Below are 22,474 nucleotides of genomic sequence, written 5' to 3'. Positions count from 1 at the left end.
CGCGGGAACTCCTGCGGCTCGTCCGGAGAGTGGCGGGCTGCGCGCTCGGACGCGGGAGCGGCGGCAGCCCCCGGCTGGAAGGTGCCTCAGCCCTCCGGCCGGCAGCTTTGGGTCTGGGGGCCCTCCCCGAGGAATGCGGGATTTTCCTCCTGTCTGGAGCTGGGAATCTGTTCCCCGAAGGTTTAAAGTGCTGTGTTTCATACCTAGTGCGTTTTTCAATAAAGAGTGGTAAGTGTGTACTCTCCTACTGCAGCTGCTTTCTGTTGACATTGCTGGAGTGGGAAAACAGGCAAAGGCGAACGGAGCAACTTCTGGGTGTGATCACGAGAAATCTTTTCGTTCCTGCGTTTTTCCTCTGGCATAAAACGAGAGCTGTGAGCCCCGAGGAGCACTGAAAATCTGCCTGATGTGTACTTTGTGGCATTAGCTCGAGCAGGGTGACCTTCTGAGGCGAGAGAAGCAGCGGGACAGCCCTGGGTGACAGCTCGGCTGCTGGCATCAGCAGGACTTGTGATAGCCAAAAATCAGCCCATTCCCTGACACCACTGGCACTTGTCTGTGAAGTGTCAGATTTGTTGAGAAATAAGCCACTGACTTTTTTTTTTTTTTTTTCCCCATTTACAAGCTGACCTCTTCTACAACCCTCTATCATCCAATGTTATGACTCACAATTGGGCTTGGGAAAATTGGTGTATGTTCTGATAACTTCAAAGAACCATTGTTTGCCTTTTTTTTTTTTTTTTACCTAAACAGAGCTCCTCTTCATGCCTGCCAGGTGCTGGATGGAAGCAAGGCAAAACACTCCTGTGGAGCTGAACCTCTTTCACTTCAGTTCTAAAGGTGTTTTGTATTGGCAGCCCTCCAGGTAAAGTGGGGTGCTTTGTGCATTTGAAACTTTCTTGGTTCTTTAAAGGTCTTTTTCAACCAAAATGCTTTTATGACATTATTTCATGGTACCAATACTCAGTAATGCTTTCAAAAAAAGTATTTACTGTTGTGAGGAATGTCCTCTCTCCTTCTAGTACCTTCCTGGTAACAAACGGTACAAATCTTATGTGACATCAAATGTGACAATGCAGTGGAGTTTAATGACTTAATTTTAGAGTTGAAGGCACAGAAAGGGGAAAATAAAGAAAAATCAATCTTGCTTCAAGGTTTAGAAAAAACATTAAGTTAGATTAGCTTCTCCAAACAAGGCTGCTTGTTGATGTAGTTGTATGTTGTGAACTTTTTTTTCCAGTGACAAATGTGATTATCTGATTGATCATTTGTAGGTGTGGAGCAAGAGCAGGAAATGTTTATCTTGTATCTGTATGAAAAGAAAAGTTGTCTTCAAAGAAGTTTTTCTCCTTGGTTTATGCTAGCAAGGGAGCTGAGGGGGATTAGAGGAGCTACTTGGTGATGCAGAGACAATCTTTTGAGAGTTGTTCATGCCATCAGATGTAGAAGAGAATAAACAGCTTGCTTTTTAGTAAAGGGCCCTCAGAACCTATTTACATTGGATATCTCCTTAATTTAAAAATGCTCTAGGGGTTGGAGAGCCTTTAAGTAGTTGAGTCAACACACTATTGCTAGGAGCTTTCTCGTTTAGAATGTGTGTGATGGAGTTTAAAATAACTTTGCTGCTAAGTTCTTACTGCCCTGTGATGGCAAGTCTTAAACATGAGCTACCTGCCAATGGTCAGTAGCAGTAAATATTCTGTTTGCCTGTTCTGCTGGCTGTGGAAGGACAGAAGATGTTCTTTAGTGCAATAACCAGTGTGTGTGCCATGTTCTTCCCAACAGAGCTCACCATTCACAGTTATTTGTTTGCCCTGTGAAATACACCCTCTTATATCCTCCCATCCATGTGGCTGCCTTGGAGACACATTGTCCTTGAACAAGAAATTAAAAAGATTACAGTGTTTTTAAGCCATGCTCAGTCTAAGTTGTTCTCCTTACTTGTTATGTCTTCGCTGGATCAGGACACTTCTCTTGTTTGCCTTTGTCTTTCCAGTGGGGATGATAACAGTTCTTTTGCTACCATTCTGAGTGATAACTACTGCTTTTAAAAAATGCATGTCTGCCTGGGGAAACACAGGCTCATTTCAGCAAGTCTCATGTCTGCAGCATGTGTGTCAAAATATGCTGTTCCTCCAACACGAGAGGGAAAGGAGAGCTGTGTGCTCTCCTCTCCATCAAGGTTCTCCCTGCTTCCCCAGCAGTAGTCCTGGTGAAGTAAGAAATTGGGATGGGAGGAATCTATCTAAAATAACTTGATGTGCTATCCTGAAAAGAGAGATCCACCCATGGCTGGAGGGTTTGACTGGGAACTTCAGAAAACCCCTCTTAGTTTGCAAGGGAAGTGTTAGCTGAAAGTACCAAAGAGTTACTCTGCAAATTGCTCAAGCAGGCAATGATGTGACACTGATCTTCTGGAAGTGTGACAGAGGGAATGGCAGGGGGAAGCATGGACATAAAGAGAAAGGTTGCTGTAACCTTTTCCTCAGTGTGAAGGGTTTCAGGCAGGTGGTGTCAGCTGTGACACTGTGGGTTGTTACAGTAATTCTGTGATAAGGCTGGATCAATAATTTTTGTCAGACTTGCTCTTTCATGAAATTGGATTGCTTGGGTTTCCTGTGAACTTTTGGGTGTTCATTTGAAAATGTTAATGCTCTTGTATATTATTGAGAAGATGATGGAATGTTTTTAAGTTCCTCTCCCTTCATAGATAACTCAGATTAAATAAAACTAAAAGTTGTGCTGTAGGTGGAATGAGAAGGTAACTGACAGCTAAGAATGAATTGTGGAAAACTGGTGCAAAAATCAAGAGTATTCACTTCTTAAAATTTGAAATGAATGTACTTAATACAGAACAAGTATAAAATAATCTGATTTGACACAGGACTGTCGTACATCATTGCACGTTCTTCCTCTTCAAATTGTATCTCTTGATGTGTAACATTGCAAACACAATTAATCACTATGTAGCTGCTTTATAAAGGCAGCTTGGGTTGTTCTGAGCTTCCTGCAACTAGATGGTTTTTGCAGAATCAGCACCTGCTGAGTGTGTCCAGTTTCATTATGAGCCACATCTATAGGAATCAGTGTCGATGGAGGAAGAAGGGTCCAGGAACAATGTGAGACACTGAGCTGGGAGGAAAACTGGACTGAAATCTGTTTTCATTTTGTTCCAGTGAAATTGTAGGGGTGTGCTTTTGCTGTGTGCTCACATGAAGCCCAGCACAACAGGTCCTTGCAATGTCTTTAGGCTCTGGGCACTACCTAAATGTGTGGAAAAACATTTTCATGATTTCTGAGTGGTAATGTGATGATGTTTCTTTTCAGCTCCAGACCAACTTGGCTCAAGCAGGACCTGTTTTGGAGCAGGTGGTGGTACCTGGACTCTGCTTTCTTCCACTGAGTTCAAACACACAAACAAGGTATTTTCTTCTAAATAGAAAAAGGCACCTCTTCTGTGTTCCCAAGTGCTTCCTGTTACACACTTGTGCTTGTTTTCCAAATATACCCTTCCTTCCTTTGGGAAGCAGATTAGAATGAGAGGGGAGTTAGGTCTGGGTAGTGGATTTTGGCATGTTCATGTATGGAGTGTTAGGAAGCAAGATAAAAGATTACTTAAAGTCTGAATGAAGTGAATTGGGTAGTGGATTTTGGCATGTTCATGTTAGGAAGCAAGATGAAAGATTACTTAAGGTCTGAATGAAGTGAAACTTGTGGTAATTGTTCCCTTTCTTTTTCTCTTGGCTTTGTTTGCAAGTTTCCTTTACAGCAAAAGAGAAAGGCTGTAACTACCTTCCCACACAGGCTCTGAACAGTGTGTGTTAAATATTGCCTCAACCCTGAGTTATGATGATGGTAATAAAATTCAGGGGCTTCAACAAAACTGCAGCTCTCATTTTGCTTACACTGTGGATTTTCCTGGTAACATTAGCCTGTGAGTAATAATCCTAACCTGACTGTAGAAGGACAGATCAGAATTTGAAGACACCCACCTTGGACCTGATGTGTCCACAGGCCATTTCCCTCCGGAGCAGTGCGTGCAGTCCCTGAGCTGTCTGGCAGGGTGAGCTACCTCAGGGCCCACAGTGTACCTGTCACCAGAAGCACTCCTGCAGTATGCAGAACACCTCAGCATTGCTTGGATGGTTGTGGGACACTGTCCTTCAGTGTCTCCAGAAACTCTTTTGGTTGTACAGTTGCAGGGAAAAAAAGCATTTCTTGGAAAGCTTGGAAAATCTGCAAAGTGTTTGGCTGGACTAAAGGCATTTTCTTGTAGTACCAGCTGTTACTAACTACTGGCTCATTATAACAAATGAGTAATGGGAGTGAAGCTGTGATACCTTTAAAGGATGAGCTGTGTTGACAGAAGTGAGCTTCACAATGATGTGAAATAGCAGACCAGAGCAGTAATAAGAATCTAATACAACTAACACTTCATGCTTTAATGTGATGGTAAGTTTAGTCAAGACTATAGGTTAAAAATGTCAACTTTTCAGCAATTTGGTTTCTGTATACGTAACTAGTGAACTTCCTGTTTTCAGGGAAGCAATTCTCTGTAATTTAGGAATAGAGTCAGACTAAAGGGAATTGAAATAATGTAGTGAGGTAATAAACAGCTGACTGTAAATATCAGAGCCAGCTGGTAGAGTGCAGGAGCTGGTTGTGAAGCTGTCAGCTGTGCTGAGAGACAGAATTCATATTCTGGAGTTTTTGCTGATTTTTAGTCAAAGCTAGATTTTTAGTTTCAAGCTCTGAAGCTGTGATATTTGAAATGGAATAGAATCTGTCTAGCTTTGGAAGACAGGAAGGTCAGGTCATTTAAGTTACTTGTTTGACACCTTGTGGAAATCAAGCACCACCTTCAAGCAGAGCAGCTTCACATGTGTCATTTTAGTCCCAGTTCTGAATAACTCCTGATGCAAGTTGGATTGAAAAAGAGGAGAGCTGGAATTTGCTGCCAAAGGCTCACCTTCTCTTTATGTTAAAATTTGAAACTGTAGGTGTGTCAGTTTGAGTTAAAAGGAAGCTGTTTCTTCAGAAACTGGTAAAATGTGTTTTATATTACTGTATTTGAGAAGTCACATAGAACATCCATCATGGTGATTTCTGAACACATTCTGCCTAAGACTTGAAAATGAGGATTTACTGTTGTTTTGAGGCTTTGAATGATATATGTTTAAGTATTTCCCTAAGTTGCTAAGGAGAAAGGACTTTCAAAATAACATCCTGAATTTTCAGACATGTGGGTTCTAAGTGACACTCACAGTAGCTATTACTGACAGATAAGAACAAGAAAAATGTAATGGAGGAAAGAAAAAGTATTTAATGTATTGGTAGATTGTTGTGGAATGTTTTCTGCCTTGGAGCTTCTCCCATGTTTTGAGTACTTTAGAAACAGTGAAAGGCAGAAAAACTGCTCATCACAATCTCTGTTGAAAGAGAATTGATGGAAGTTTTTGGCACTTGTCTTTCATTGTCAGTGTTCTCATAATTACACTATTTCTATTGATTTAGCTTTTTCTGTAGTACAAGATGATTAAAATTGAATTTAGTCAGAATTCCTCATGGCTGTAAAATGTCTTAGGTGCACTTTGCTACTGCCTTGAAGACTTTCAGCTGAGATTTTAACTGTTGAGGCAAACTTAGCTGGATGTGACTGCTGTGAAGTGCTCCTGCCTAGAACCTCAGTGTGGAATCATTTAACTTTTTGGAGATAGGTCAGCTGTACAAATATGGCCATGTTTTTATTTAGGCCTTCAGTAACAATATGCAGGTGGTTTTTCTCCCATATTATCTTGCATCAGTGAATTGTTACCTCTGACTAAGCTCTTGTAGTATCTGCAGCTAGTAATGTAGGAAAAAAAATATAAATGCCATAAACACTTCTTGGTTTGGAGCATAAATTACCCACTGATCTGTCGTTTAGAAAGGTACATTATGGTTCTGTGAGAAATGGTTTTCTTTATGGCCTTTTGGCAGCATCAACTGACCTAGATTGCTCTTGTGATACTTTAGCTGCTGTGGTTGCTTTGTTTCACTGAGTGATTTGAAACTTCCCCACACCTTCCTGCTGTTTTAGAGGCTCATTTCCTTGAGCTGATTTGAAAAAAATCTCTTTGTAAAGCAGCAGAATAGCTCAGAGGAGTGCCCTTGTGAGGGCTGCAAGTGCTGTCTGGTATCAGGACATGTGTTCTGTTCTGGATTACTTCCGTGCTTTACCTTACTGTGCTGTGAGAAAAGGCTTCAGTATAGATGCATTATTGTTCCCTCCTGTTTTTACATTTATTTATCAACCCCCCAAACTCTTAATTGGCACCTGAATTGCCTTTTTAGGTTTCCTCTGGTATTTGGAAAAGAGGTGGCAGCCTGTGATGAAGAAAAGCAGAGAAAGTTTTGGATAAATAAGAACATAAACACACAAGAGCATGTGCATTTTCTCTTGAAATAATTGATTGTTAAAGTCACCTCTATGTTCTGCCACACAGAGATGGTCAGCAGCCAGCCTGTCCCCATAGCAGACAGTGGGAAAAGGAAAAAGAAGAAAAGAACCAGAGCCACAGATCAGGTCCCTGGGAAGTTCGAAGGTTGGTGACAATTTAAAAGCTTTTAACTGTTACAGTCTGTTTTGCTTCCAATGTTTTTCTGTTTCCTTAGCTAAACATTGTATTTTTAGGTAGGAACAGTGCTGATGTCAAAAGATTTTGATTGAATAGATGTGTGCATAAATGCTGTGAAGTTTTGTAAGTAAAATATAGTTCAGTGAGAAAACTGAGCAGTATAAAACTTCTTAGTGGGTGAGTACCAATGGAAGGTACATTTCAAATAAAAACGGTCGTAGCATTCTAGGTTTAAATGTTCAAGTTTGTTATACTTAAAACACCATCTCTGCAAGTGTGTATGGTAGGCATTTTCTGATCAAAGAATTAATTGTCTTCCATCTGAAAAAAGGTTTCTGAGTTTTACATAGGTAGAGTGGCTGAGATCCTAGAGATTACACATTTGTTCATACTAGAAGTGTTTTATATCTCAGCAATTTTGATGCTGTAATAAAGTTTGCTTCTTAATTTTGCTGGAACTTGAAAGAGGGAGGTGAAAAAGGAAGTGTAGTTGAGACTGGCATGTCTGCTTTAATACTACATAAATTTAAGGGAAGCTTATCAGATAAAGAGCTTGTCTTGATGTTATTCATTAAAATAACTTTCAAAATTCACTTTGATGGATGTGTCCTTTCTTCTGGATTTCTTTGGCAGATTTGTACAAGCTGACTGCTGAGCTGCTTGGTGAGGGAGCATATGCTAAAGTTCAGGGTGCTGTCAGTCTCCAAACTGGGAAAGAATATGCAGTCAAAGTAAGTAGAGAGTAAAAGCAGCATCACTTCTGTCTGTGATGTGTCTTCGCCCTCTGAGTATCTCAGGGAAAACCTGCAATAGTGGGTAATAGCAAATCCTTCTAGGAATTTTTGGTGCTTGAAATGAGCTTGTTTTATAACTGTTGAGAAAACCTGTCATCTTAAGTGTTGTGCCTCCAGACTGTACTGGTTTATCAGCTGCAGGTAGAAATCACAAACAGTAAATCACTGTGATTGGATCTCAGGGCAAGCTTTCCTCTCATGCCCTGCTTTAGTTGTAGTCTACCTTTGTCTCTTCTTATGATAGAAGTGGCTGAGTCATTTTACAGCATGGCCTCCCAAACAGTGCAGGCTTTTGGGTGCTCTTCAGAGAGCATCAGGTGCTGCCAGTGGTTCATGTAAAGCTGTCTTTAATTTTTGATAGAGGCCAATCTTCTTTCTGTAATATCACTGAAAAGCTGGGCTCATTTACAAATATCCTGAGTCTCCCATTTAATTACAAACACAAATAAGAGCAATAGGGAAGCTTTACATTTGATTCTATTCAAAAATAGGCACAAAATTTTAAGCCCCTTAAAACATGTAGTTCTATAGATGCTGGATTTTTTTCTGTACTTTGTAAAATATTGACATTTAAAGGTTGAAATAAACAAAGCGCTGCATTAGGAATTTGATGTGATCAGATGCAGAGACCTGTGTAGTACTGGTGAATGGTTGCCTGTTCTGCACCAGAGAGCTCAGGCTGCAGAAATAAGAAACCAGTCCTGGATACAGGTGGTGGTGATGTCTTGGTAATGTCATGAGCTTCCAGTTTATGCAGCAATCATTGAGGCTCAGCCTCTTGCCCTCTTTCAACCTGAGGATGGTGTGAAGGAAGGTGACTTCTGATGACTCTGAGCTTGAATGTATGTTTTCTTTACGTTCTATTATTGGGTCTCCATAAAGTTTACACTATGAACTTTTATTTTGTGGTGAATTTGGTACTTGTTGCTTAAATGCCTCTAATGACAAATCTGTTCTTTTTGACTGTTCAGTGTCTGATGTGACTATTCTTGGTAGAACTCAAGAGGATATCCTGTTCTGCACATTACAGAGTTAAAATTATGCAAGAAAAAGCTTGTGGTAACTGGTCACTGGCTGTGTAATGTGTGGATTTAGTTCCTTTCTTCGTTTCCTGCCCTAATTTCTCTTGTCCTCTGAATGCCTTCCAGAGCTCTGCTGACACTGCTCTGTAAACAAATGCCAGATGAGAAATTGAACAAACAAACAAAGGTGGAGTGTTGTTCTCCAGTGGGCATGCCCTAGATTCAAACCTTGGAACAGTTACCTAATTCCAGAGCTATATGCATAGTTTCTGCAGTAATTTTTCAAATATGAGTTCTTAAAACTCTTTTTCACAGATCATTGAAAAAAATGCTGGGCATAGTCGGAGTCGCGTTTTTCGTGAGATAGAAACTCTGTACCAGTGCCAGGGTAACAAGTAAGTATAGTCTTGTCTTTGTTTATTTAAAGTGTTTTGATTATTTGTTTTCAAATTTTTATATGTGAAAAGTTTAGAAGCTTTGCAGCAGTCTCCTTAAAACCACTTTGAAATTTAGACTTGACTTACTTAGATTAAGAATTTCCCCTTCTTTACCTGTGAAATTTAGGGGAACTATTTACAGATTAATAGTTATATAACTCAATTAGCAGCCAGGTCAATGTAGCTTCATTGTAGCTTCAGTGATGCATGGCTTTTGTCCAGATGAGGAATTAACATTTTGACACTCTCCCCTGTGATTTCACTATCAGCAAAAACTGACATGATACCAGCTGCTGTGGAAAGGAAATCTCACCATTCCTTTCCCTGATGTGTGGTTTGTCCTCATCCTTGTGTCAGCCTTCCTGCTTTTGCACTGGAACTCTTAGATCAGCAAAAAGCTAACACAGTTCTCATTTGGATGTGTGCTGACTTCATGCAGCCACAGGATGAGGCAACTGCAAAGCTGCTACTCATGACTGAAGAGGAAGAAAAGCTGTGCAGGCACTGGGAACTTTGTGATGGGTTTGAGGCAGTTCTGAAGCTACTTTTAGATGTCTCTGTTAATCTAGAATGTATATACAACAGATGGTATATATATTACAATTGTGCAGCTTATATTGAATTTTTCAAACAAATGCCTAATATCACATACAGAAATAATTTCAAAACCAACTTGTTTACCAAACTCATGGGCTTATGTTGTGCTCTAGAGAAGCAGAGCATGAGTTTCCTCTTTTGTGAGGTTAAGAGTAAATAGTCATCCAGTGCACGACTGATGAAGAACTCAAGCTCACATGACCACATGCAGAATTTCAGGGGTTGAGTGTACCATTAAATGTAAAAAATTCTGACTTACACATTTGACATTCTCAAAGCAACGTGGGGTATTTGTGCTGCAAAGAATTTACATGAGCCGAACAGGAGTTGGTCTAAAAATGGCAACTAAGGAGCTGGATTTAATATCTTGTTGACAGATGCCTGTCTCCTTTGAGCCCTGTGTGTTTTGCTTTGTGATTTCCAGAGAGAAAGAATGCCAGTTTAATTATTTTTTCTTTATTTCTGCCTTCAGCACAAATGCAGTGTTTTAAATTATTAAATACAACCTACAACCAGTTATCTTCCTGTCAATTGAGCAGTAGCAGAGCTCTCACAATCTTGTCTGAGTGTGGTGTTTGGCCTCTTTCCCGTCCTTAAATTTCAGTGGGAGTTGGAAATGTGGTTTTAATGCCACAGGCAACCAAAGCAACTTGATTAATTAGAACTTATATTTTTGGTTACTTCTGGCACTTCCTAGTTATCCACTCTGGACTAAAACTCTTCATTGCTGTGTGTACACTCTATTCTTGTTTCTTTTATTCCCTTTTTTGTTTCTTTTTTTAAAGGAACATTTTGGAGTTAATAGAATTTTTTGAAGATGACACAAGATACTACCTGGTCTTTGAGAAGCTACGAGGAGGTACTGTGCAGAAACTATGCCTTTGCCCATGGAATCCTTTTGGCTCCTATTTGCCTCTGTTTTAAAGTAGTAATTGAAGAACTAAACTTTAAATGCTTGAGAATTTAGTGCAGCATCTGTGTACTCTGGCAGAATTTTCCTTTGATGTAGGATTGAATTCATTGCCTGGAACTCTGACATGAAAATCATCTTGCCTGTGCCTGGGGTTGCTGGTATGGAGAACCAGTTGTGCTTGTGGGTGTTTGAGAGTCCATCAAGCGGGCCTGAGTGGTCACTGGGCTCCTGCACTTCCCACTCATCTGGGGAATGAGAAAGTCCATGAAGTGCTTGCTGCAGCGTTCTCACATTTGTCTGCATGGAGTATAATTACAGTACCTGCTAATTGCATCGCTGTGCAAAAGCAGGAGTTAGTGTGGCCAACCCTTCAAAGGAGAGCTGAGCTTCTGGAGTATCCTGCTGCCCAGAGAACATTATCTATTGTCTCTGGCCAAGAAGGTTTCCAGGAGCAAACTGTATGTGCAAGAAATGAAAATCCTTTCTGCACAGATGCAGAACTATTTTTGAAAGAGAGGGATGTGTATATTTCTTGAGTAAAAGCTTTTGTTTAACTTTTCTCAAAATTCTGCATCTTTTTATTGTATTTTCCCATAACACTTTTTCTTAATGCACAGATGTCTCTGACAAATTAGCTGTGCTGGGGCTTGAGATGAATCTGAATTTGTCTCTTTTTTCATCTCCACATTCTTCCATTAGTTAACCCTCTTTGTGAGTCTGTGGTTATCAGTGTACCTGCATGGCTGCTGAGAGGATATTAATGATACTCCCCTCTTAGCTACTGATTTTACAGGCTCATCTAGGGCCAAGGCTAGTTTTCTCTTAAAAGAAATCAGTATTTAAAGGGTTTGGTATGTGGTTTGAAGACAAAGAATGAGAATTAGGGTCAGATCTGATGCACTACAGATTCTGATGTGAGTAGCAAGGCTGGCAAGAATGAGAACATTAATCTTCAATGCAAGTCTTACTTCAGTAACTCCAGTCTCAGAGGCTGCTCTTACAGTGTTGGAGCATAATTTGGGCTTTCCATTTTCAATTTTGCCTTCCAGTAGCTGTGGTAACTGAAGGAGCTCTGCTCCTGTTTTATCTGTTTTCAGTTCACTGTGATGTCCAGAGTCCCTTTAGTATCCTTGTCTGACAGCATTTTATAATTGTGTGAGTTAAAATTGAGCTGATTAGATTGAACTTGTATGATTTAAGAGGTTTTTTTCTCTCTTTTTCTCCTCTGAAATGCATTTTGAGAGGTGCTGTTTGATGCTTTCTCTCTGAGTACTGGAGAGGCAGGAACAACTAATGCCCTGCTATTCTTTCTTCATGAGAATTCTCTACGTGGGCTGAATATAAAGTCAGTAAAGTGTGTTTTTATTGATATTGATATAATTCTTTTCTGAGAGAGTTTGAACATCAGCTCTATTCAGAAGGGTAATTTCAGATAAACCTGCTGAGTGAAATGAGCACTTCAGGTAGCTCAGTATTGTTTCCTGCAAAGTATGGGGTCTTTTCCACAGGGCTGGAAACATTGAAGAACTTTCACTGCTTTCTAAAGGTGCAAAGAACAACTACAGCAGGAAACCCCTTTGAACTCTGTGCACTCAAGAAATCTGTAGCAAACTAGGTGGTGTTGGTTTTGGCAAGGGAAAATGTCTGTGTTTGAAATCTGATAACCTGGTCCAAAGTGGCTTTCCTCCACCCAGCTGACACAGCATGGCTGTGCACATCTGAGCACATCTCTCTTCTTTTTGAGCATCCTTTCTCTTCCCTCTCTGAATGCTCACTGTGGAGGAGTGCCAGTAGCATTGATGGTATGAGAATAGGAATTACCCAGTAGGAGATTTCCTTCCACATTTAGAACTAAAGCATAAAAGTGAAATCACCTGAGATAGAAAATGTTGAGTGTACTGGGGCTAATAACAAATGGCAGTTACTACTGGAGTTTCTTTGCCTGATTGCTTTTACAGATACACCTCTCTGAATAAGAAAATAGAAGGCAATAGTAAAGGCTGCTTAGGGAGCTGGGATCTCTGTGGACTACATGGGTTTTTAAAAGACATTTTTAATCTTTTGAGAGGAATGATTGAATTCACTTTATTAAAATGAGGAATCAAACCTCCCTTTATTCTTTGTTAAAGGGATACCAGTGAGGCTCTGCCTGCAAGCTACCAGCCCTTCAGTATGTTTTAATTTAGAAGTCTTTTGTCAGATTTTATGTCCCCAGGCAAATTTTGCCTTAAGTCAGTGCAGAAGCCTTGCCTTGATGCCTATGAGGAATTTGATGTGTATTTAAAGGTCAAATCTCTTTTTACTTTGATGGTGTTGAGGCACAAAACATGTATCCTTGACTTTCAGTGCAGGGTTTCAGTGGTGACATTATAGCAAATGAGGGGAATTTGAGTATGACCATCCATGACCTGGGGTAAGTTGGGTTTGCTGAAGTGTTTATGGATCTCCTTAGCTCATGTTGAGTTTTACTCGTACTATTGGCAAATCTCTACTGTCCCAGTGTGTGGAAAACAGGCCAGTCATGCCCTAGGTCAGTAAAAAGTGATTGCCTCTCATACTGTGTTTAAACTAGAAGCTGCAATGTCTGAAAATTATGTTCTAGCACACTTAAGTGGTGCAGCTGCTCAGTTGTGCCTTTTCTTCTTAGTCATTCCCCTCTTTGCTCCACAGAAGTTGCCTGCTGTGAAAGGCTGCTATAAAGTGTGAAAATGAGATTATGGATTCATGATGCTTGGAACTAGCTCAGCATTCATACTGAGGTTTTCCCTTTCACCTGTTACCCTGACAGGTTCAATCCTGGCCCATATTCAAAAGAGGAAGCACTTCAATGAACGAGAAGCAAGCAAAGTGGTGAGAGACATTGCCTCTGCTCTGCACTTTCTTCATACAAAAGGTGAGAGAGGCCTGTCTCCATCTTTACTAGTTTATACTGTACACTCAGATTATAAAGCACATTTATCTCTAAGTAGCCAGCTTTTGCTAGTATTCCCATTTACAGTAATGCCAGATGACTTAAGCTGTTTTCCTCTATGATGCTATTTTCATATTGTAGTATTTTCAGTAATTGGGAGTGTTAAGATGGTACAAGCTTTCCAAGAAGAAAACTTGAATCATCATCCAGAGAGACTTAACATTAGGGTTGAGTCTATTTGTTCCTATTACACAAGCCACCATATAAAGGTTACTCAAAAGGGTTCTAATAAAAATTTAATTTCCTCATCTTTTCAGGTCAACAGAGTTTCTCTTTTGTAATTACTCAGAATTTCTGCTGGTCACAAGACTTGCTGATTTGCAGTAGCTTAGCTCTTGGCCCCCCACATTTAGACTCCCACTGTTAAATTGAGGAGACCTAAGTGAGGCATAGTCTATATTTGAAGATGTCCTCAATGCCCTTGGAATTTGCTTAGATTTAAAGCAGTTATGTTTATAGAGATATTTTTTTTACGTTAGTGTTTTTCTGCTGCTTTTTTGACTTGGAAATACTTTGGTTTAAATTCAAAAATTTCTGTGCATTATGGTCATCCCAGAGTATATTGTTGGGCTGAATATGATGGATACTTCTGAAGTTTTTCCTAGGTTGTGATTATCTGGTCTTGCAGTTTCAAATACAGTGACTAGCTCTGCATAGAATGGCATGTAATTGGACACTGTTTATGGGTTATTTATTTTGATACATTTTTTCTTTCCTTTTTGCCATTCTGATTAGCCTGGTAGATCTCAGCAGATTTGGTTTGCTGCCTAAATTGCTCAGTACTGGCCCTGGATCAATAAATGTTTGGTTGTAGTTCATACTTTCAAGTCATATATGCTGAGTTGGAATCACAGCACTGGTACCTCAACAAGTTGAACCCATTAAAAAGAAAATTGTAGCAATGCTTGGAGTAAAAGGGGTAAGCCTGAGGAATGTGGATCTTGTCACATGTTGTGACTGTTACAAAAAGTTAATTGGAATGTAAAACCAAACTTAGTTTGGATCAAGAGTTTTTGTAATCTTGACAGCCTGTCAATGTGATAATTCAGCATTAAACCTTCAGAGAATGTGCTTCTTGAATACCTGTGTTTAGTAGATTTTGACTTCGAGATATGGGACATACAAGAAGCAGGGAATTTAGGCACGAATATGTGGAAAAAATATTTTTTTATGTGGAAGGCCGTAGTGGGTTTCTTAACAGCTGCAAGTCCAGGTACCCCACTCAAGAGGTTTAACATCAGCTGAGCTAATACCTTTCTGTAGTTCTCTCTCAGCTTTTAGTTTTAATTCCCCTTTTCCCAAACAAGAGGAGGGTGATTGATTAAAATAGCTGTAGAGCAGCAGTCTGCTTTCTTGTTGTTAGTGAGCTGGGACAGCAGGGATATAGCTTGCAGAATCAGCTACATCCCCTTTTCATTTTATTGTTCTCTTTATGGTTCTTCCGTGTGACATTAAAATAATTAGTAAGTAGGGTACAGAACACTAAAGTAAGCAGGAAATTAAAGCAGTTTTATTGCACAGCTTAATGGTGAAGTCCTATAGCTAAATCCTTTTAAAAAAATTTGAATGAGGACAACTAATTCTTTTGACAGGAGTAGTTTAAAACTCAGCTGGATGATAATCCTGCCTTACACCCACTTGGGATGTGTGTGCTTTATTGCTAATAATCTACTGGAGAGGTGTTTAAAGGCAGTTGTTTTCTCAATGCTCTGTGCAACTGCAAAATCAAATGTTACATAATCAGACATTTGAATTCACACAATAATACAAAAAGACACTGTTGGCTTTCCCATTGTGAGCCAAGCCAACTGCTGGGAGTTTGGTCAGCCTTGTTGTAAATGTCAGTTCTGGCCACCTCAGTGGGTTCACTGTGCCATCATTTGTGCCAAACCCATGTGCACTGTGTCAGTATGAACACTGATTCCTTTAGTTTGGGGCTCTGCTGTTATATTTTAAGCCACATCTTGTGGAGTGTGCTGAAGAAATTACATTAAAAGCTCCCTTGCCTAGAGTTTGGTGGAATTTTCCTTCCTGTACTCTGAATTAATATAAGGTGTTCTTGGAGTGTAAGTTGCTAAATCAAGACCAGACTGCAGTTAAATTACAGCCAAGTTGCTCATTTGATTTGATTTTTTTGCCTCTCATTTTCTACCTTCCATTTCAGTTTGATCATATTAAATGAAGAACTTCCAGAAACTGTGTTTTTAGGCATTTGAAGAACTTCTTTGACAGAGAACCACCTTGTGTGTGGATTACACAGATAACTTTGTGCTTCCCTGTTAGGTTTGCCTATTCTGATAAGAGTCAAATGAAGAAGCCTTTTGGCTGTTTTCCTTTATCTTTTCTTCAGCATCTCTAACTGAAACTCTAATTTTTCATTTGCTTCAGCAATGAGTATGTACCTCAAAGGGATATTTTCATCTGGGAGTCAGGGGATTTTTTGCAGGGGAGAGTGCCTCAAGTACTGTCTGTGCTGGTAGGAGTTCAGCAAGCCAATTGATCCAACTGCAAAGAGCAACTTCACTGTAAAAGGCACCAAAATAATTTCATTGAACTGTGTAAAGCACTAAACTTTCCTACAGGTCAGTCATCTCAATAAGCTGGTTTTAAGGAACATAATTAATTTGGGCTAACAAAATGTTCTGATGTTACGTTCTTACTTGCTTGACAGACTCTCCTGTCCAGTAAAGGATGATAAAGGTATAGCAGGATGCAACAGTGACATTTAACAGTTGTATTTCACAGTTAAATTATTATATTTAAGTGGGGCAGGTGTGTGTAGCAGGCTCAGACCTAGAATATTTCCCAGGCCACCTTCTAAAAAAGAGAAGTTATGAGGAATAAAACTGCAGAGTATCCTTTCTAATGAACATTTGTACTCTGTTTAGGTATTGCTCACAGGGACCTGAAGCCTGAAAACATCCTGTGTGAATCTCCAGAAAAGGTGCTGCTCTGGTCTCTTAACTTTCCAAACTGAATTTTGTTAACTTGGTTCCCAAAAACAGTCTTTGTGTTTTTTCTCTTCTTGAAAACTTTTGAACCCATTAGTGAACTTCAACTAAATTTAACAGAACTGAAGCTTGAAAGAGACTAAATTCTTCTTTGAGAGACTAAATTCTTCTTTGAGCTGTGAAAATGTGAACATCTGGCTAAGAGATAAAAAGCCAACTGGCCTTGTAGAGGGACAGCAGTGACACCCTAGTGCCTCATCTGTTCTGAGCCAGTACCCAGATGGACAAGCAGCATTTAGTGGCCAGCTGGTCACATTAAATGACCAGTTTTCAAAGTGCCCTGATGTGTACTGGCACTTGCCTAACCAAATAAAGGATAATGTAGCAGGATCAGGTGCAGGTGGTGTGGGTGCAGCTGGGGCAGGGCAGGTGAATGCAGGGAGTAGAAGGTGGCTGTGAGGGACTGGGTCTCACTAGGGATTTGTGTTCTGTGCTGGGGTTCTCTACTTCACATATATACATATTCATAGATTTTGCATTAATCCCAGTCTTCCTGACCTCTTATATTTTTTTAGATATCACCAGTAAAAATATGTGACTTTGATCTTGGCAGTGGGGTGAAGCTCAACAGTGCATGTACTCCCATAACTACTCCTGAATTAACAACGCCGGTGAGAGACCTGTTGTGGCTTTGTGCTTTCTTTGTTCTGCTATAAACAAACCAGTTTTTCTTATCTCCAGAGAAGACCTTCCAAAGGGCTTACTGCCACTACACCCAGTGCTGGGCAAGTTCATTTCAAGCAAGTGGATGTGTGGTGATTGCTGTCTTGCTTTCCCAGTTACAGAACAAATACACAAAAGCACAGGAGCTCAGTGTTAATTCTCCAGTTGGCCAGCATGGGACACATTGGTCCTGCTTATCTCTTACACAGTCAAATGGAGAAACTTTTTGTGCCCATCTTTGTGTGCTTATAGACAGACTTTGAACCTTAGTTTTGTGTTCATTTCCCTGTGTTTTGGTTCTGTAGCCAAGCCAATGAGCTAAGGAGAATGCAAGCTCTATAATCAGTGTGTAGCTTTATAATACACATTATTTTGAAAAACTACAGTCCTGTGCTTTTGCCATTTACTGTGAAAGAAAAATCTGACAGTGTTGCAGAAGTCTTACAGAAATCTATTCCCCTGATACACTTGTCTGATAACTAATGGATAAGATTTAAAAACCTGAAAGATGTAAATTAATGTCTTGACCTTGGATTAAAGGTTCACAGCCGTGTAGAACAGCTTGTGGTGCTGCTAAAGAATTTCAGTATTCACTGATGCCTAATTTCTGCTTTTCCACCAAGCTACTTGGTGTAAAAAGTGGAAAATGATAAACCTGAGTCTTGTTTTGATGTGACTGTCCCTTTGAAAACTTGATGGAATTTGGTTTCTTAGTGTGGCTCTGCAGAATACATGGCACCTGAAGTGGTGGAAGTCTTCATGGAGGAGGCCACGTTCTATGACAAGAGGTGTGATCTGTGGAGCCTGGGGGTGATCCTGTACATCATGCTCAGTGGTTACCCCCCTTTTGTGGGCAACTGTGGCACAGACTGTGGCTGGGACAGAGGAGAAGTCTGCAGGGTTTGCCAGGTGAGTGTGCATGTCCTGGGTGTGTGGGGAGAGCAGAGTTCTCCCCGAGCTTTGGGTGTAGAACTTGCTGCAGTGGAGAGCTGTGCCTGATGCTGGCAGGTGGCTGGGAGGATGAGCTGTCACTGAGAAGTGAGGGTGGCAGTAGAGAAGTTGAGTGATACCAGTTTCTTAAGTAGGGTTGGGCAACTGCCTCTCCTTCCTCCTGTTGTGAGATCTCAGAGCTTCTCCTCACCCTCTTCCCCACTCTGGAATCCTTTCTTGTTCTGTAATCCTTGATCTGGTTTATGGTAGTCACTGCAATTCTTCAGATAAAAGCTGAGCCCTGCGAGGGTTGCCATGCAGGGGCTGAATTTACTTTCTAAAAATGGAGTATTTTAGCTGCCCTCTTAGGGGTGGGGGGAAGTGTTTTCAGGAGACAGTGTATTGTGTCCATGAGCCACTCTGTCGAGCTGCCTGTCACTCTCCATTGACTGCATAAGGAGACTGGATGGTTTCAGTTGTTGCCCTCCACATGAGGTGGATAAAAGTGAGTGGGAAGTCTCACCTGAGAAACCTTCTGGTTGCAGTGTATTTCACTTGAATAATTTTTCCTTTCCCAGAACAAGCTTTTTGAGAGCATTCAGGAAGGCAAATATGAATTTCCTGACAAGGACTGGTCACATATTTCCTCTGAGGCCAAAGATCTCATCTCGAAGCTTCTGGTCTGTGATGCCAAAGAACGACTTAGTGCTGCTCAAGTTTTGCAACATTCATGGGTTCAAGGAGTATGTATCTCCCTTTATATAAATAGAGTTATTCTTCTTCCAGAGTGACAAATAAGCTGTTCCCTGTCTCTGAACTTTTATTTGAGTCCTTGTGTGTTTCAGTGCTTGTATCTTGATTAATTAAATGATACACAGTGGCTTTATTTTTTTCTGCATGGTAAATATTTGGATGAATATGTCATCCTTTAAGTGTTTGTTTTGTTTTGTTTAATTATTGCTTTGTGCATTTTAAATGGCTTTCTTGTGAATAGCAAGTACTGCAGTACACAAATTATTGTGCTAATACAGTAATGCAGAATGCTGGTAAATATGGTTATAAAAGAACAGCAGTGTCCTCTTATGTTTCAGTTCCCCGTTCAGAAAAGAAGGAATAGACATTCTGGAGAGCTTCCAAAGCTGTAGTCTTATACCTGCAAGCTGTGAAATCTTCTTGTGAGGGGAGACAGATTATGAAATATGCTTTGCCCACAGTGAATTAGTTTATTTGCAATATCTGTAAAGATTTGGGGGAGTCTCTTGTTTTTTGTCACTCTTGGGAAAGCCTGGTTCCCAGCTGCTAATATATAATTCTCTTCAATGCTTCTCCTAGCAGGCTCCTGAAAGGGGATTGCCCACCCCTCAAGTTCTTCAAAGGTAGGGTTTATTTTCTAAACATCTGTAAACTTGGCCAAGAATAATTCCTGAAAGAATGGGTGGGAGAGAGGAGTTGACAAATTAGGAGGTAACATCCCTGGCTGAGAATGGAGCTTCGTAAATGTGCCACACTAATTTTGTTAAGAACGTCAGAAATATTAAAGCTCTGAATTTTCTTTATGATCTAATCTTGCTTGTTTGTGGAAAAAGCATTAGAGGGAATTCCTGCAGTGCAGTGTTCATCTTAGACAGGAAATAATGATGGTTTTGTCAGCTTGCTGCCCAGGAGGGGTAGAAAAAAGCATAAAGGCATGTGTTACCCAAAGAGACTGTTGTCTGATGGGTGAATAATCACCATAAACACAGACTTGGATCTGACTTGCCTTGTAGTTGGTGGCACTCACAATATCCATTTACTGTGAGCCGGCCAAGCCTCATTGCAGGTGATTTGATGGGAGATTCTGTATGCCAGAGAGCCTGAGTCACACATCTGTTTCTATCTCTGTCTGCTGCTGGTGATTTCAGGTGGTTCTCCCATCAGAAAAGCATTTCCTTAAGCCACAGGTGCAGTTCTAGTGGGACTGCAGTTCTCTGGAGGAGGACAGCAGAATGGCCCCATTTGCCCATCCTTTGAGAGCAGGTAGAAATTAAGGATGACATCTCAGGTGGCTTCCCGGGTTTATAATCAGAAGTCCTTGGCAAAAGGAGGAGTAGAACTGTGGCTGTTTCCAAATCCCAGAGTATTTTTGTCATGCATTGCTGGTCCTCTGAGTGAGGATAAATGCAAATACTAGCTGGTCATTTTGCCTGCTGTCTCTATGATTTGCTAGAAGAAATAAACACGCCTGGAAATAGATACTGTGCTGTGAGGGCAAGTGGGTGAAGTGCCTGTGTTGAAACTGCTTCCTCTTTTTCTTGCCCTGGCCAGGAACAGCAGCACAAAGGACCTGACCCTGTTTGCTGCCGAGGCCATCGCCCTGAACCGGCAGCTGTCCCAGCACGAGAGCGAGCTGAGCGCGGAGCAGGAGAGCGCCGCCCACGCCGTGTGCTCCATGAAGCTGTCCCCTCCCTCCAAATCCCGCCTGGCCCGGCGCAGGGCCCTGGCGCACGCCACCAAAACCAGCGACTTCCAGCCAGTTCCCCATAAAGCCTTCTAAAGCTCCGTGCTGCTGTGGCGGGGGCAGGATGAGTCTGTGTTCTTATTTGGATTTTCAGCGCTGATAAAAGCTGCTCTGCTTCCGACACTTTGATTAGGAGCTTGCTCTTGTGATGTGACTTGTAACTTAAAGGGGACAGCTTTTTATGGGAATGTTTTTTGCCTGTCAGATTTAGTGCATTAAGATAATTCAACTGTTTTTTTTTTTCAAACTGCAGAAGATGAGTTTGCTGCTGTATTATTATCTGAGGTGATAAATCACTAAGTTTTCCTCATTTTCTTCTTAGAAGAGCACAGTTTAAAATGCAAACTTGAAAACATCAGGAAAAACCCACACTTTGCCAGGCAGAGCATCAAGCCTCTCCCTGCTGGTGGCTGCTCTCCTTGGTGGCACGTTTTGAAGGTGCTGCTGTTATTGCCAGCAGTAGGGACTGTGCTCAACCAGTGCCCTCCTCTCTTTCTGTAGACTCAGGAATGAAGGTGATGACTGGGTGGATCTCTGTCTCTGTTACATTCACTGGGTTTATATGGAATGAGATGGGACTGTAAAGGTGCTCATATTTCTAGAGGTGGAGAGAGTTCTGCAGCTTTTTTTGTGTTGTTGATAATTTGTGTGTCAGCATGTGGAGTGAAAACTGGGAGGAGTGGGGTTTTTATCTGACATATCTTTGCCCTTAACTCTAATGTACTCCATACGATCTCTTTTTTAAATTTCTGGAGTTTGATGTCCATTATGTCCCCTTGGAACAGTTACATTCTTAAATCTGATATCTGCAGTGTAACAGACTGTTTATGTAACAGTTTATAGCTACTGTTAGGCTTTTTAATACTAATGTGGGGTTTTATTATATTAATGCTATTCTCAGCTAAACCTTCATTTCTGTAAAATTGTATTTCTCCCATGACCTTTTGTGTGTCCTACCTGGACTTCCTAATGTGAGCAGACAGACATCAGTGAATTTTGGTGTGTGAATAATTCAGAAATGCCACGGGCAGAGTACAGCTGTACAAAAATGGTGCTGCAGCCACAGAATTCTGCCTCCTGTAGTAATCTCAGGCTGGGTATCTAGATTTTTACTTTCAGTTTCAATACTGTGGTGCAACAGAGCCAAGAATAATTTGGAAGGGTTTTGGCTGAAAAGCTGAAGATTTTAAGTGACCAAAGGGAGGTCTGTGGAGAAGGACACAGATGTTGAGCACTTTCTGAAACATAAGCTGTGAAAATTGGGCCACTGAGATGCCCATGATGCACCTTAACTTGTCAGCCCTTTTTGAAACCTTTTTCCAGGGCTTTGTGTGCAGGGGGGAAGGAGGAGGCCCCCAAGTGCCAGCACAAAACCCTCCCAAGCAGACTGAGAAGGAATAAAGTAGCAGATGCAACAAGCACTTGGAAGTTGAAAGGTCAAAGCTGAATGTCTCTGCATGGCCTATTCAGAGTGGTTTTACATTATCAGTAATATCAGTACATATAGCTATTTTTATAAAACATGCTGTATTTTGTGACTAATATTAAAGTTGTTATTTAAATGTTTTTATACGTCGTGCCAGCTGATGAATGATGAAATGTATTTTGCTTTTTTAAATTAAAATGCCCTAAGTTATGTATTTAACACATTTGGCAGTTCTTTGTGGCTTTTTCCCCCTCTTTTTGACACAGAAAAGTGAATTACTTCTTTATGTGACACTGGATTTAAGACAGTTGAAGTCTCCTGAGGACTAGGCATACCTCCCTCTTCTATTGATTTATTTTATTTATCAGTCTTTGGTCTCAGATTTCTTTTTGGGAACTGAGAAAAGTGCCCCAAGCAGGGAAGAGGTGTTAACTTAAGCCAATTGTTGTGCTCTCATGTGTAGTCTAGTTCTGAGTGCCTCTAGCAGAGTCATTTTTTAGTTTCTTTGGAGGTCTGTGGCTCTGAGGTGGAGAAGGCTGTTTTCCTGGAGGCGTGGGATGCAGCACTCCCCAGTGCTCTGTGCAGCTCCTGCCCTG

General features: G+C 40.8%; 1 protein-coding gene across 3 annotated transcripts; it reads left to right on the top strand.

The window, feature by feature from the left end:
- Nucleotides 1–827: 827 nt before the first annotated feature.
- MKNK1 (MAPK interacting serine/threonine kinase 1) lies at nucleotides 828–22,101 on the top strand. 3 transcript variants are annotated; one of them, XM_031058734.1, is made up of 13 exons: nucleotides 828–865; nucleotides 3,328–3,422; nucleotides 6,486–6,584; nucleotides 7,251–7,348; nucleotides 8,749–8,828; nucleotides 10,253–10,326; nucleotides 13,169–13,273; nucleotides 16,240–16,295; nucleotides 16,878–16,973; nucleotides 17,740–17,934; nucleotides 18,534–18,698; nucleotides 19,291–19,331; nucleotides 20,260–22,101. In XM_031058734.1, exons 3-13 carry the CDS (start codon nucleotides 6,488–6,490, stop codon nucleotides 20,486–20,488), a joined length of 1,236 nt encoding a protein of 411 aa, XP_030914594.1. In that variant the 5' UTR covers nucleotides 828–865; nucleotides 3,328–3,422; nucleotides 6,486–6,487; the 3' UTR covers nucleotides 20,489–22,101. The 3 variants fall into 3 exon arrangements, with proteins under 3 accessions (XP_030914594.1, XP_030914593.1, XP_005423200.1); XM_031058733.1 differs by having other exon boundaries at nucleotides 19,288–19,331; XM_005423143.1 differs by lacking the exons at nucleotides 828–865; nucleotides 3,328–3,422 and having other exon boundaries at nucleotides 6,470–6,584; nucleotides 19,288–19,331.
- The last annotated feature ends 373 nt before the right edge of the window (nucleotides 22,102–22,474 follow it).

This window comes from Geospiza fortis, unplaced genomic scaffold, assembly GCF_000277835.1.
Source record: "Geospiza fortis unplaced genomic scaffold, GeoFor_1.0 scaffold333, whole genome shotgun sequence".
Taxonomy (NCBI): Eukaryota; Metazoa; Chordata; class Aves; order Passeriformes; family Thraupidae; genus Geospiza; species Geospiza fortis.
The sequence above is the reverse complement of the archived record's forward strand: the minus strand, read 5'-3'. Positions and strand labels throughout refer to the sequence as shown.

What these genes read in the sequence shown, in the direction of transcription:
- MKNK1 (XM_005423143.1), top strand. Translation starts at nt 6,470, where the DNA reads ATGTTCTGCCACACAGAGATGGTCAGCAGCCAGCCTGTCCCCATAGCA. An exon ending in CTCCTGAATTAACAACGCCG is followed by an intron (nt 16,974 to 17,739) that starts GTGAGAGACCTG and finishes TTGGTTTCTTAG; the next exon opens with TGTGGCTCTGCAGAATACAT. An exon ending in ACCCCTCAAGTTCTTCAAAG is followed by an intron (nt 19,332 to 20,259) that starts GTAGGGTTTATT and finishes TGCCCTGGCCAG; the next exon opens with GAACAGCAGCACAAAGGACC.